This window comes from Camelus ferus, chromosome 2, assembly GCF_009834535.1.
Source record: "Camelus ferus isolate YT-003-E chromosome 2, BCGSAC_Cfer_1.0, whole genome shotgun sequence".
In the NCBI taxonomy this organism is placed as follows: domain Eukaryota; kingdom Metazoa; phylum Chordata; class Mammalia; order Artiodactyla; family Camelidae; genus Camelus; species Camelus ferus.
Window position 1 is genome coordinate 70,173,083 of NC_045697.1, and position 16,326 is coordinate 70,189,408.

General features: G+C 39.3%; 1 protein-coding gene across 2 annotated transcripts in view; it reads left to right on the forward strand.

The window, feature by feature from the left end:
• Positions 1-218: 218 nt before the first annotated feature.
• DAPP1 (dual adaptor of phosphotyrosine and 3-phosphoinositides 1) overlaps positions 219-16,326 on the forward strand; it is a 50,437-nt gene continuing 34,329 nt past the window's right edge. The window contains exon 1 of one of the 2 annotated variants that reach the window (XM_006192971.3): positions 219-475. In XM_006192971.3, the coding sequence (XP_006193033.1) occupies positions 375-475 (101 nt within the window). In that variant the 5' untranslated portion in view covers positions 219-374. The remainder of the gene's footprint in view (positions 476-16,326) is intronic. The other variant, XM_032460492.1, reaches the window with a different exon arrangement.

A 16,326-nucleotide genomic window follows, 5' to 3' on the forward strand; every position in this document is an offset into this window, starting at 1 on the left:
GGAGGACCTAGGGTTTGGCCTCATGAGAAGAGCTGGAATTAGTAGTCAGTCCCAGGTGGAGCAATTTCGTCATCTCTTTGACAGAAACTGCCTGTTGTGTGAGCCAGTGTGGGTGTCCTCAGAGGGAGAGACCTAGGTTTGCATACTTCCTGACTGAAACAACCCTCCTGCCAGGGCCTCGGGGCCAGGGTGGTGCGTGTCAGTGGGAGGAGTAACCAAGTTTCACTTCCTTGCTGGTTGGAGACCTCACAGCCCGGCTAGCCGGCTTCTCTCTCTCGCTGAGGAGGGGAGATTGTGAGGAGCTGCAGAGCCCGACTCTCGCTGCCTCTTTCCCAGAGCACCGGGCAGGGGCCGAGCGGACGTGAGGGGTGCGAATGGGCAGAGCAGAATCTCTAGAAGGGAAGATGAGCACCCAGGACCCTTCAGATCTGTGGAGCAGGTCGGATGGAGAAGCTGAGCTTCTCCAGGACTTGGGGTAAGAGGGCAGCTTCCCTTTTCAGCGTGCTGCTTGGGGAATCTTAGCTCCCCTCTCCCACCTGAAGGCTCACTCTGATGAACGAGCACCTTTTGCACCCGGTGTCTCTCTGCCTCCCCAGTCTTCCGTCCTTTACACTTGCCTCGCCTGTGTCGGTTTGCAGGTCAATTCCACTGTGAAAGCAGGTATCATCTTTCCAGGTGTGAAAACTAGTAGGTGGAGAAAATGGGACAAAAATCAAATGCTGGACATTCTTTGAGATTAGGGACAGAACTGGGCTGCAGGTGTTGAGTGCGGCTGGGTCTCCTTGTTATTGATCTGGGTTATGAATAAATGTGCTGTTGGAAAGTTCTGAGCGCTAAGCTATTGACAGAAGAGGACTGTGCTGCATTCGGGTAGATGAACAGAAGGCCGAGTCCCGACTGTAGGGGAGAGGGACTTTTTCAAAAGATAAAGAATGAGGAAGTGTCTGTGGCAACATCTCATATGTGTTTCTTTCTCCTGACACCGCATCTGTGAGCTCTTGTATGTATGTATGTCCAGAAGGGCAACCTCGAGCCTTCTAAATACTATAAGTCAGGAAGAGGGTAAACTTTCTGCCTCAAACAGTGTAAGTAGGTGGAGTCATTGTAGTCCTCTCTTTAAGAAGGGACCCGATGAGGCAATTCAGGAGATTTAATAAAAGAAGCAAGTATTACACAAGAGAGGAGCAGATTTCCTAGAGAAACTGGCTCTTTTCCCTGAAAAAATATCCTAGCGAGGCTGGTTTTGACACCTGTGATTCCAGAGAGGCGAGGCCTGCACCTGCTCTCCTACTAAACAGCTCTAATCTTCACAAGCATCCTAAGACAGAGAAACCACTGTCATCTCCGTCTTACAAGGAAGAGAACACTCACAGAGGGGACTGAATAGCTTGCCTCTGGTCACACATCCATTACACAGTCGAGTCGGGCTTCCAACCTGCCAAAGTCCACGTCCTTCGTCAGAGAAAAGCTTAAACAGGGGTGAAACCTCTCTGCATGAAGAATGTAGAGACTGTGTCAGGTTGCATTACCGCAAGAGTTTTCAGTAAGTCCTGTCTTCAGATTTTAAACTTGAGGTCTCGGAACTGAACTCTACCTTCAGAAGGTGGATCAGACCTAACAGCTAGACTTTGCAATAAAGTAAACTCCCCTTGTGAGTTCCAGGACATCCCTATCCTAGACTGAATCCCCAAGCAGCTGAGGTGAAATGGCCCGAGCATCCAAAACGGGTGTCATGAAGCCCAGGCACCGACTGCTGGACCCTGGGCTCTTGCTTGGAGCTTTATTCGGTTATTTAACTATAATTCTTTACGTGTTTGGTTATCTGTATTCTTGGCCCAAGATCATTAGGAAGCCCCAAAGTAGAAGATAGATAAAGGAAATATTCAGCTCTGGTCCTTTCATGCAACAATCTTTGAGCCCAGACCCTGTGGCACTCACTCAGACGACAAAGGTGAGCTAAATGCTGTCTCTTCTCCCACCATAAGTGCCCATAGCAGGAAGCGACTACAGGTAAAACCCACAGGAAACAGAACTGTGTCTTCTCACCCTGCGCAAAGATGGACATTCAGTACAATCTAGAAACACCACAAAAAGGTGCTTTTCTGTCCAGACTTCTCTATTTCAAAAGGCCTGGAAATGTACTGACTATTTGAGGACGGTTTCTGTAACAACAGGCAAGCTAACATTGTCTTGGGAAATTGCTCGACTGTTGCAATTCTTAACCTTGGCCGTGCACTAGAATTACCCAAGGAGTTTGAAAAAATTCCTGCCCAAGCCACACACCAGACAAATGACATCAGTACTTGGGGATGAGCGTTTTCTTTTTAAACTCTCCAAGTGATTCCAGAGGGAGACAAGGTTGAGAGTGACTGCACAGAATGTACATCCATCAGAGCACTGAGTAAATGTGCCTTTATTTTTCATTTGTTGGGTGTGTACCTGCCTCTTAGAGCCATCCACACATGTTGACACTTTGTTTGTTGGCTTGGGAGCATTTTAACAATTTTATTGAGGTGTATCTAACAGATCATAGGGCCCACTCATTTCCAGTGTGCAATTTAATAATTTTTAGTGACTTTAAAGAGTGGTACAACCATTGCCATAACTCAATTTTAGAACATTTTCATCCACTGGATAAGAACCCTCAGGAGCATGTTTTTGTTTGTTTGTTTGAATATACTCAACGGTGTGCTGATAAAACACCTGGATGAGATTTGGCCCTGATTTCGAGAGTCTGCCTATTTCCCTGGTATAAATACGCCTACTACAGGCAGTTGCAAACTGCCAAAGGTTTAACAACAAGCTTGCAAAATTCCTGAGAATTGATAATGGACTTGAGTCAGTACTTGTCGCTCCAGGATAATATCTTTTACAGGTCATAATATCTGAGAAAACTTGAAAATGACCTGTTGCTCTGGCAGAATTCTGAATAAGATGAAACTTTTTCTCTGGACCTTTAAGCTATTAGTTAGGTATAATCTACCCCACAACTTCTAATTGATTTAGTTTTTAAAATGCTCCCATAAAAACAAAATGATTTAATAAAGTTAATAGATGAAAAGCGGTAGGTTTTAATGCCTTAATTTTAAAATCTTTTTTTCTTTTTTTTTTAATTGAAGTATAGTTGACTTACAATGCTGTGTTAGTTTTAGGTGTACAGCAAAGTGATTCAGTTATATATGTATCTATATATCTATATATAGAGAGATATATAAAAATCTATTCCTTTTCAAGTTATTTCCCATTATAGATTATTATAAGATATTGAATATATTTCCCTGTGCTATACAGTAAGTCCTTGTTATTTATCTATTTTATTGAAAAATATTTTTAGTGGGAGTTAATTAGGTTTATTTATTTATTTATTTATTTATTTATTTATTTATTTTTAATGGAGGTTCTGGGGATTGAACCCAGGACCTGCTGCATGCTAAGCACACATTTTATCACTGAGCTATATCTTCCCCGCTTGTTCATCTATTTTATGTATGGTAGTGTGTATATGTTAATCCTAAACTCCTAATTTATCCCTCCTCCCTAAAGTCATTGTTAATAGGTTATCTGAGTAGTCAGGTAGATTCTTATGCTTGTATTTTTGATGGCTATAAAAAGATTAGGTGGTAGTTAGATTAAAGAGCTACTATATGCCTTTGTTCTTTTGTCCCTATTTTTCTTCGGGCTCTGGAATCTGTGAGCTCTGCAAATAAAACCCTGAACCACAGCCAGCCCAGCCCCTGCCTTTCCAGGACACACACAGCTTGCCCAGGACACAGGGTCTATTCTTCCTGAAGAACCTAAAGCAAGCAACTCAGATGCATTTCTGTGTCTCACTGATAGAGTGTCAATATAAAAACATTTCTTTCTTCCATCCTAAATATATTAAGGCATCCAGAAGCAAAAGGGGAAATAACACCATCTGCAAATGTCCCTCAGCTTCACTCAAAGTTTGGCCAAGTAGGGAGGGCGGGGCAGAGGCTGCGGAGAAGGTGGGTAAGAGGCAGGAGGCAGGCTGGGCACAGAAGTCAAGCTGTTTGTGGCTTTCGAAATGAAGCGATGGGGAAATGAAACAACTAATGATTATCTGAGATGTCACCTAAGTCACAAACTAGGATAGAATTGTTAATCAGTTAATAATTTAAAATCCCAGCAATTCTTTGATTGTAACAAAGTTTCCTGCATGACAATGGAGGAATGTAGAGTTACGTCCAAACTATGTAACCACAGACAAAAAAGGGATACTGTGAAATAAAAATATTTTAGGATACTTTTAAATTAAATATTCAAGTTATCTAGTCATAGTCCTTCAGTGAGAAATAGAATAAACATTCCCTTTTTTATATACTTTCCCAAATCTCAAATTTCATAAGAAAGTGTTGGTATTTGACTATGTCAGTCAGAGTCAAGAAGGTAGATTCTAAGCTCTGGATATTTAAATAAATTAATCAAAAAGTCTCTAATTTCTCTGCCCTTTCATATATAAGAGGTTAGGCCAGATCAAGGATCAGCAAACTCTTTATTTTTCCCCTTTAGGTCCTATTTCTTGCCTTTTAAAAAATTTTTTAATTAAAGTATAGTCAGTTTACAATGTTGTGTCAGTTTCTGGTGTACAGCACAGTGCTTCAGTCATATAGGCACATACATATATTCGTTTTTATATTCTTTTTCACCAAAAGTTGCTACAAGATATTGGCTATAGTTCCCTGTACTATACAGTATAAGCTTGTTGTTTATCTATTTTACATATAGTAGTTAGTATCTGCAAATCTGGAACTCCCAATTTACCCCTTCCCACCCCCTTTCCCCCTCTGGTAACCATAAATTTATTTTCTAAGTCTGTCTATTTCTGTTTTGTAAATAAGTTTCTTTGTCTTTTTTCTTTTTTTTTTTTTTAAGCTTACACATATAAGTGACATCATATGGTATTTTTCTTTCTCTTTCTGGCTCATTTCACTTAGAATGACATTCTCCAGGCTGATCAATGTTGCTGCAAATGGCATTAGTTTATTCTTTTTAAGGCTGAATAGTATTCCATTGTATAAATATACCACAGCTTCTTTATTCAGTCATCTGTCCATGGACATTTAGGTTGTTTCCATGTCTTGCCTATTGTAGATAGTGCTGCTATGAACATTGGGGTGCATGTATCTTTTTGAATTAAGGTTCCCTCTGGATATATGCCCAGGAGTGGGATTGCTAGACATATGGTAAGTCTATATTTAGTTTTTTAAGGAACTTCCATAGTGTTCTCCATAGTGACTGCACCAAACTACATTCCCACCAACAGTGTAGGAGAGTTCTCTTTTCTTCACACCCTCTCCATCATTCACTGTTTGTGGTCTTTTGAATTATGGCCATTCTAAATGGGTGTGAGGTGATACCTCACTGTAGTTTTGATTTGCATTTCTCGGATCAGCAAACTCTTTTTGTCAAGAGCCAGGTAATAAATATTTTAGTCTTTGCAGGCCTTAGTGATTTCTCCTTCAGCTACTCACATCTGCCATTGTCATGCAAAGCCAGCCACAGATAACACAAAAACAAATGACTGTGCCATATTTAAGGACACTGACATTTGAATTTCATTTAATTTTCATGAGTCATAAAACATTCTTCTCCTTTTTTCTCCCCACCATTCAAAAACATAAAATTATTCTTGGCTCATTTCATACAAAAACATGTACCCTGGCAGGAACTGACCCTCAAGAGGTGGTTTGCTGACCCAGGGAATAGGTAATAATAACCAAAGTGAGTTCTTATTAAGAGGCAGACATTTTGCATACACTAGCTCTGGTCTTCAAAGGGTATTGGCATTTCCGCTTTACATCTGAAGAGACTCGGCAGCAGAGAAATCAGGCTGCCTGGAGTCCCAGAGATTCCAGGTCCCAAGTTCATGCTCATTGTACCACAGTCGGCTCTCCTGCTGTGAGAGTCATTATTTACTAACCCCCTGCTCTGTGCCAGCACTAAGCCAGTCACATCCATTTGGCCTTCACGATAACATCTTCAATACAGTATGATCATACTCATTTTATAGATGCAGAAAGTGACTTCAAATAAGTTAAGTGAACAGGTCAGGTCACAGATGGCATTGGTGGTGCCACTGGGAGTGCCTGGGCGGTTACTCCAAAGCTGACCCTGACGGAAGAAGGCATACGTCCTAAGAACGGCAATAGGAAATTGTTGGATGCTTACCATGTGCCAGGTGCTATTTTAAGCCCTTTGCCTATATAACTTATTAAATCCACACATCACTGGGAGATAGTTACTACCACTAATGTCATTTGCATTTACAAATGAGAAAAATGAAAAACAGAGCTTTTATCACATGCTCACATGCCTGTAAACCTTCAAATCCAGGAGTTTTGTCCCAGAGCCCACATGCTTATCCACTAACACAACTTCCTAGTTTCTGTCAAATGTCTCTCTTCTTATTGTATCAGCACTATTTATTAGTGCTGGTGAGAACTGAAAGGGCAAAAAAGAAAGTTCTGTGATTACTACCACCAACACATTTTTTTTTAACTAAAAGACATTATTCTTTCACATTTTTCATAGGCACACAAAGCCAGATCAGCATTCTAATTAATCAGAACTTGACTGAATTTTGTGTTGATTCCGTTTTCCAGGGCTAGGCCCATTGAATAGGCTAAGAAGAGTGTAGTGAAGTCCAAGCTCTAAAGGAACCTGTTTACAGAGCTGATACCAAGTAGAGCAATAAAGCTTGTTCCTCTTCTGTGCACAGTTCTGTAACCTTGGACTCTAAAAATGGTAGGTGATTCTCTTGTGGTTGGGCAAGAGTATGGAACTGTATACAGTTCAATCTCTGCTGACGCAAGCAAATGTCCTCTTCTGTTGTTGTGTTTCTGTTCCTCTGTGGGTGACGGTGACTTCCTTCTCCTTACATATGGAAATCTGTCCACACAGGTTCTGCACATTGAGTGGGGTCACCTTGTTTCATTCATTCTTCCTTCCATTCATTCACAGAGCCATCCGTTGAAGGATGACATTATGCAAGGCAGTGTAGGAGATACTGACACTAAAAGGAAGTATCTCCCTTCGGGGAGTTTACAGTGCATGGAACAGAGAATGCACGTGTGGGGAGAGTTAGAATGCAGGGTGGTGGGGCTGGGGGTCATTGCAGTGTCTAATAAAACACAGCAGGTGGCAGGAAGGAGGAAGATTGTTGGACATGGTTGTTGGACATGGTGAAGATGGCCTTGGAACCCACAGGATTTTTGTCTGTTGAAGGTAGAGAAGAAGACATTTCCTAAAGAGAAACTAGCATGAATAAAGTAGCAAAAGTGGCAAAACATACGAGTTTTCAGAAGATAGAAAGAGCCCACATAGACTCAGACCCCCCCATTCTTGGGGCTCGGCGTTCAGTCAGCTTCGTTCTGGTCTTTACCACTCAGAGTCTCCATCTTCAGCTTCATTCTACAAGAAAACTTCCACCTGGCTTTCCTCTTCCAGTTTCTAGGATCATTACCATACCCTTTGCCTCTTTTTTTTTTTTTTTTTTTTTAACCTGGGTTAATTTCTTGCCCCTATCAACTCCCCTAGAGGATAAATTCCTAGTCTGAGCCCACACACTGGGTTCCCTCCTGATGTGGACCTGTCTGAACCCAACCATGGTCCACATAGCTGAGTCTTAACTGTCACTGTTCACCTCCAGCTTCTCTGTGGTCCTGCTTCCCTGATTCCCTGCCAATAGTGCCTACTCCCATCATCTGTTGTTAGACTTTTGCTTAAAAACATTTCAACTTTAAAAAGCATAAGGGCAATAATTTAATTTGTTTGACACAAGTATAGATATGTAAGAGGATGTTACTTTTTAGAGAAACATGCTGAATTACTTAAGATTAAAGTGCTATGATATCTCTAGTTTACATTTAAGATGTTCATCCAAAAATATATGAAGGAAATATGGCAAAAAGTTAAAAATAATTCTACCTAAAATATGGGTATTATTTAAATGTGGGTGTTATTTATACTATTTTTTCTACTTTTTTGTATATCTGAAATTATTCACAATAAGCAGTTTAAAATAATAGTAATACACATTAATTATAGAAAATTTGAGAAATAAAGAAAATCACCAAAAATGTCAGCCCTGTACCACCACCCAAAACAACATATTATTCAACTTCTCTCCAGTCCTTTAAAAATATTTTTCTGTACACACACACACACACACACACACACATGCATACACATTGAATTGCAGTCATATCATATACATAATTTTGCTCATACTTTCTGATAGCATGTTTTTTTTATCATCTGCTTCTTGTTCTGTCTCAAAGCAGATTCCAGATCTGGTCTTTCCCAGGCCAGCCCATTTCCCTTAAAGTTTGACTATTGGTCCAAATTCCAAAAGGGCTTAAGTTCCCTGAGCCACAACCACTGGGGGAGCGATGATGCTTCTTGGGTCTTGCAGCCATTTGTGCACTGTGCAGGCTGACCCAGGGACCCAAAAGGACCTCTGCTGGAAAGAGATGCAGTTTGCCACGCCACCTTCCCATAGCGGCTCTGCTCTCTGGTCTGTCATGTCTCTGACTTCCCTGGGTGTGTAGATCCACCCCTGAGTCAGGCTCTGTGGGTCTCTCTCCATGTGTCTGCAGCCTTCACTCTCTTCGGTTTCTCTGTCTACGTCTCCTGGACCCCACTGTTTGGGTCTGTATTTATGTTCCTTAGGTCCTTGTCCCTATGTGCTTCTGGCTTTCTACATGAGTCTCTGTGCCTTTCTCTGTCTCCAGGTCTTATATTTATATATATCTTTCTACAGCCCTTGACATGTGTCTCTGGCTCTTGGTGCCCCTCTGTGTCTCTGGATCTCTGAGTCTCTGTCTCTCTCTCTGTTTCTCTTTCTCAGAACTCCTTGCCTCATTCCTCAGGCTCCTCCAAGAACAGGTTTATCCTGCTTTCCAGCTTCCACAGAATTATCATATCCCTTTCAGTCCTGTTTCCCTTTAGCTGAGCCTTGACTCCTACAAATAAAAAATCTTGGGGCCCCACCTTTGGTTCACTGTTTGTCCAGATACTCACATACTCTGCCTCTGTCATCACTCAGGTATGCTTCCTAAAGCCTAGGCCAGCTGGCCTGACCATTTAGCTCTGCTGTTAGCATCTGTAAATGTGGGCATTTAGAATGGCAATGTGGAAAGTCTCAGACAAGCTGGTTCCATCACAGAAAGCTCCTTTTTGGAAAGACTGTGGTGAGTCTTCCTTCAGCCTCCCCTATGTATCGCACTATGCCTGCCTGAAGTCTCATTAGAACTTTGAAAATTCTTTGCAAAGTCTCTGCTTGATTCTCTCTACTTAGACAAGGTCCATTCACTATGACCAATGGAAAGATAAGCCTACATCTGCAAATAGGGACTTACCATGCTTATCCAGACACCATCACATTGTCACAGAAGATGCATCACAGCCTGACTGTAATACAAATTGCAGCACTGATCTTTTGAGCTAAATAAGACATTTCCTTTTCCTTAACCGATGATTTCTGATGGCTTAGAGAGCTATGCGTCTTAGTTTTCACGAAGTCAAAGTATCTAGCACCAACCCTATGAATAAATGAACACAAAGGAAATCAGCAGCCAAGCAATCCCATGGAGTGACTCAAGATTAAGCCAAGTTAAGACTGCTTAGGTTGAGATTGCCTAATAGATTCATTGTTTGTTCTATCATCATTGTGTTCAGAAGGACTCTGAGGCCAAGCATAGGTTAGCAAGCAAGAAGACAAGTCAACAAGCTATGTCATCCGTGGCCTTAAGAAAAGGGGAGTGCATCATATGTCGTGCACTTGCTATCTTTGGTCTAGGGAGTTCAGAAAGTGTGTCAGTGTCATTCAAAAGCGAGAATAATTTTGAAAATGGTAAAAAAGGGAGAAAATTCTCTAAAGAAGAGTGCTTTTGTTGGCTGTTCAACTCTAGAGCTTTTTAGCTGTTTTTACATAATCAGCAATTTCCGTTGTTTTTGGTTGAAATATACGTCCTCTTTATAAGTCTGATGAGACATATCTAGGTTCTATGTCACTTCTCTTTGCCAAGAAAGGGAAAAACATGTCATTAAACATATGAAAAATCTGTAGACATGGGTTACTAAGAAATTTTCTCCCCAAGAAGTATATAATCTAAACGGATGTATGGCTCATGTTTTAACACGCAAGTCTGATTTCTGTGCCCACTTGTTCTTCCAGTGTTATTTTGTACTACTCCTCAACATAGACTCTCTGTTCCAGCTAGGTATTCTGTTTTCGTTATACGCCATGCACATGTCGACCCCAGTGCCTTTGCTTATGCTACTGCTCCTGTTGGGATGCTCTTTTCTTTCACACCTAATGAACCCTGTACTTATTCTTCAAGTCTCAACGCATAATCTTCCTCCTCCTTGAAGATTTCCCTGATCATTTCATTCCCTCATGAGCTCCCGTTCTACACCATTTACTGTCCATATCACTAAGATGGAAGCTATCTAAGGATTTTTTGATGAAGTTAGCCTGCAAATCCTTCTCTTTCCCTCCCACTGGCCCTGTAATGCCATGTAGTGTTTTCTTGGCTCATTGTCCTCCTTTTTAGAGGCCATACACAGTCCACTCAAACTATCGAGTTTATTGAAATAAATTAAAGTTTTTAGGACCAAGAGTCCTTCACTTCTATGCTTCTCTAACCCTAAATTGCACAGTAATCATGTGGGGCTCTTGATAAAAACAGATCATAATTCAGCAGGTCCAGGAGGTCGGTGAATGTGAATTTATTACACGATCCCAGGGCACTGAGTGGCAAGGCTTCGCATTTTACACCAAGTACAACCCAAGAGTGTTCTTGAAGTCAATTTAGTATTTAGGTCACAATATTTGTTAAAAAGAAATAGAAAAGTAAATATTGAATAGAATTTAGAAGAATAGTGTTGTTTCCTAAAACACTTTGTTTCTTTGTGTATGTTTGCAATGTATGTGTATATATATATGTAGAAAGAAAGAGAGAGAAATACAAAAATGTATTTCATACTGTGGGCCAATTCAAACGTGTGAAAGCCTCTCTTTTAAAAGACAGAGGAGAATGAGATACAAGCTTAAATCCTCATATTAAGTTAAGACAATAAAACCCAATGGGATTAGAAACTATGAAGTCTCCAATATGATGCTGGGGCAATTTTCCAGGAGGCTCTAGAACAAAGGGGCACTGGGATGAGAGGAGAGGAGGTGGACTTGAGGACCATCTTGTCTGCTTTCTCTGTGGTTGAGCTTATTTCTTGTATCTTACTGAGAGGCAGCTATGAACATTCTTTAGTGGGTGGGTGTTTCCTAATTTGTTACTGTATCTTGGAATGAATAACACCATTATTTCCTTCAAGGCCAGCTGTGGGTTTTGATAATTTCATAAATTTAGTACAGATATTCTTTGGAAGCTGATGAGTCTCTCCTGGCTCTATCAGCCTTGAGACACACTTACATCAACATGTGGACCTTGGGGGAAGAGGAAAATACAACACTGCATCGAATGTGTTGCTATAAAGAGTAGTTTCCTGCTCTTTCTTACTTCTTCAGGAAAATGAGGCAAAAATAATTTTTTGTTTTTTAAGTCTCGGGAGAATGGAACTTATCCCAAACAGCAGAGAGTCGTATTCCCAGCAGGTAGCACCATATCCAGCATAGTCATGACATTTGCATAATTAGCAAAGCTTACACCTTGTTCTCTTCTGCAAAAGTTAGAGAATCATGTAAGAAGTTTATTAAAGAAGTCAGTGGTCCAATACATGAAAATAAGAGAGTTTTTCTATCAGTCACCTTGACAGATGAGAAGACGAGGTTGCTCCTTACGTGGGGTCACATCGCTAATATGTTAGAAGTCGTTGGCACAGAAGGACTCATCGCTGAGGACATGAGTGGAGACAAAGGCATGCTCTCTCGCAAAATTTTCACTAATACTGCATGGGTGTTTGTGATCCACGTTAGCTGCCTACCAGCATTCCTTTTCACTTGGCATTTCCTAGTGGCAAAAAGATTTCTTACTGCACTTAATTCTAAAAACATCACCTTTCTAATGCAGCTGGGAGAGACATGGCAGAACAGCAGGGGAAGATGATTTACTTGGAGGCTTTAATCTACAGCAGGTTCAATGTGAATCAGCAGTGTGATGCAACTGTCAAGGAAAGAATGCAATCTTGGGTTGCTTGCAGTGTAACTGTCAGCTGGAATAGGGCGATCCTATGCGGCTTTGATTTGCACGTCAGATCTTACCTTTAAGATAGATGTTGAAAATTTAGAAGGTATTCAGACGAGATAAGGTCTTTGGATGATCAAGGGACTGAAAGTCTGTTATAAAAGAAGTTGAAGATGATGGAAACAAAAGAGAGTACATTCTAAATGCTTTAACTATTTGTGTAACAATTATCTCTATAACTTCAAGAGGTAACTCTGAGACCATCTGTTGAAAGCTGTACAGCAGGAAACAGTAACTTGATGTAGACAAGAGTTTTCTAGCCATCAATCATGGAAGGATGGAATGGGCTTGCCTGTACAAGTAGTGAGTTCCCCATCATTAGCAAAATGTAAACAAAGATTAGCTAAGAGTCTTCTCAGGGTTCAGACTTTATTCACATACTGTACAAAGATTAGAAATATAAACCAAGCTGATGGTTGTGATTTTCTCTGCAATGAGGGATTATATGTGGCTTTTATTTGCTAAGTTAAATGTTTTTAATTGTTTAACTTAAAAAAAAAATAAAAAGCACATATGACTTTAATAATCACCAGAGATGAGTTTGCTGTGAAGCCAATGAAACTTCAGCTTTGGGGCCTCTGCCTTGCACAGACCCTAGTGATGTGGTTAAAATAAATGTGGTCAACTCGAAGAGCATTTAAGATTAGTCCCTGAACATGAAAATTTCAAATGCCCTGAAATCTTACAGTTCATTTATGAAAGCAGTTTGACAGAGGTTCTCAAATTTTCCAACAATCTGAAAGACTTTATTATCAGTATCACATTGTAAAATTCAAAATAATTTTTGTCTCAAAGTAATTCTAGGTGAAATACTGAATTCTTATTCTATATAGAAAATTATGTAATAAAATTGTTTTTAGATAAAGAAATAACCAAAGATAATACAGCCAAAAATGTACAGGAAAAATGATAGGGGTGTATTAAACAGTTAATTAATGAACAGAAGCTTTATTCCTTGGTTTTGTAATGTTTGTGATATTTGTCAGCTTTTTTTTTATTTTTTAAATTTGAGATATAATAGACATCTAGCATTATATTAGTTTCAGGTGTACAACATAATGATTTGATATTTGTATACATTGTGAAATGATCGCTACAATAATTCCAGTTAACGTCCATCACCATACATAGTTAACAAAACTTCTCTTTTATTATGATGAGAACTTTTGATCCACTCTCCTAGCTACTTTCAAATAAGCAATACAGTATTATTAACTGTAGTCACTGTGCTGTACATTATATCCCCAGGACTTAGTCATTTTATAGCTGGAAATCTGTACCTTTTGACACTCTTTCTCCATTTCATTCCCTGCCCCCTAACTCAGGCAACCACCAACCTGTTCTCTGTATCCATGAGCTTGGTATTTTTGGTTTTTGGGTTGTTTTATTTTTATGTATTTATTATTTTTCATAGTTAAATCTTAGTGAATTTTTATTCCTTTTTAACTGAAATAGAGTTGACATACAATATTATGTTAGTTTCAGGTGTACTACATGGTGACTTGACATTTGCATTCATTATGAAATGACCACCATGGTAAGTCTCATAACCATCTGTCCTCATACAGTCATTGCAATATTATGGACCATACTCCTTATGCTGTATATTACACCCCTGTAGCTTATTTATTTTATAACTGAAGGTTCATACCTCTTAATCTCCTTCACCTATCTCACATACAATCCCCTGCTCTCTGGCAGCCATCCATTTATTTTCTGTATCTATGAGTCTGGTTTAGTTTAGTATTTTCTGTATCTATGAGTCTGGTTTAGTTTAGTTTTGTTTATTCATTTGTTTGATTGTTTAGATTCCTCATATAAGTGAGATCATATGGTATTTATCTTTTTTATCTGACTTACTTCATTTGGCATAATGCCCTCAGGGCACAACAATGTTGTTGAAAATGGCAAGATTTCATTCTTTTTTATAGCTGTGTCATATTCCACTATATATATAGCAGAATATAATTATTCAGCCATGAAATATTTTCCTTATCCATTCATACATCAATGGACATTTAGGTTGTTTACACATCTTGGCTACTGTAAATAATGTTGCAATGAACATGGGGTGCATATATCTTTTCTAATTAGTATTTTAGTTTTACTTGGATAAGTACTCAGGAGTAGAATTGCTGGGTCATATGGTAGTTCTATTTCTAATTTTTTGAAAAACCTCCATCCTGTTTTATATAGCGATTGCACGAATTTACATTCCCACCAACATTTTTTCCGTGTCCTCACCAACATCCGTTATTTCTTGTCTGTTTGATAATAGCCATTCTCATTGTGGTTTTGATTTGCATTTCCCTGATAATTAGTGATGTTGAGCATCTTTTCCTGTATCAGTTGGCCATCTGTTTATCTTCTTTAAAAGATGTCTATTCAGATCTTATGCTCATATTTTAATTGAACTGTTTGTTTTTTTGCTATTGAGTTGTATAAGTTCTTCGTTTATTTTGAATATTAACCCCTTATCAGATACATGATTTACAAATGTTTTCTCCCATTCAGTGGGCTGCCTTTTCATTTTGTTGATGTTAGCTTTTAAAATTTATAATCTATTGTGATTTCTCACTCTAAGTAATCATTCTTTTTCTTTTTTTGGTAAGTTTATATTAATTTTCTTAAAGAGACTTCCAAATTTTACAAGCTTCAAACCCCTTAAATTTTGACTTTTCCATCTAACAAGCAGAATAACAAAATTAAAAAAAAAATTTTTAAACAGATTGCCAATCACAAGAACTTCAGGCCCAAGCAATTAAGACTCTATGTAATAAGCTGTTGTCCATGCATATTAAGCCATCAAAATCCAAGACATCAGCCAAGGAGCCGTCAGCGTCCAGTGCCAAGTATAAGCCAGTGCCAGTCTCCTCCTGGCTTCATCTCACCACGCTGACTGCTGCCCTTGGGCACTGCCCTGAGTTACTCACACCGCTGTGCCGTGCTCTGGTGCGATTTACACCCGGCACACTCTCGTTTCTTGGCCTTCGCTCCTGTTACTCCCTTTGCACAGAATAGCTCCTTGAAAAAAATGTCACTCCAAATCCCACTAGACTTCAAATAGAGAAAAAGTCTCTCTCTCTGCCCACCCAAGTGCTAGGTCACGTCCAGTGTTCAATAAACAGCAATTGAATAAGTAAATTAAATAAAATGATTTTTTATAGTGGAACACATTTTCTTAAAAAATTTTCCTTTTTAAACAATTTTAACAGCTTCCTTTGTTTGATTTTATATTTTATTTATTTTTTTTGGGGGGGGGAATTAAGTTTATTTATGTATTTTTAACAGAGGTACTGGGGCTTGAATCTAAAACCTCATGCATGCTAAGCATGTGGGCTCTACCATTGAGCTATATTCTACCCCCTAAATAAAATAATTAAATAAAGCAAATTATTAACAGGGTGCTGGAGGTTGAATTCAGGTAGAAATATTGTTTTCTTTTTTCAAATTTTAGTTACACAGTTAATATATGAATGTATTTTGTTTTATTTTTTTACACTTGAGTAAGGCAGATTAGGGAAATTTGATCACGCTAAATCCCCTTTGTCAACACCCTCAATCCTAGTTCCTTCCATTAAGGACCAGATTTATCAGTTTGGTGTGCATTTTTTTCAGACTTCTATTTCATGCTTTTATATATTTTTATATGTGTATATGTTGTATTGTTTGGGGGAATGAGATAGACTTTTTAAAGCTAAGTGGCATCATACTGTACCTGCCACCAGTTCTTCTAACTTAACAATACATTTTGGGGTCTATCAACTTTGACATGTGTGTAATGGGTGTATCTCCGTGGGGGTGCAGCTGGCATTCTGAGTGGGACAGCTGTCGGTTGTTCAGGATTGCATCAGTCTCTATGGATGTTAAGCATTCCTGGCACTCCCTCACAAAGTGCTGGTAGCATCCAACCCCTTGCCCTCAGCATTTGGCAACCAAAAATTCTCTCACCTTTTCAAATGCTTTTGGTTAACTTTTTACATAATCTCCTCATCCTAGGACGTGTTTGGTTAACTTTTTATATAATCTCATTTTAGTAGCACCTGACTTTATCATCTCACTGTTGGTGGATATTCAGGATGGCTCCAAATTTTTATTCTCA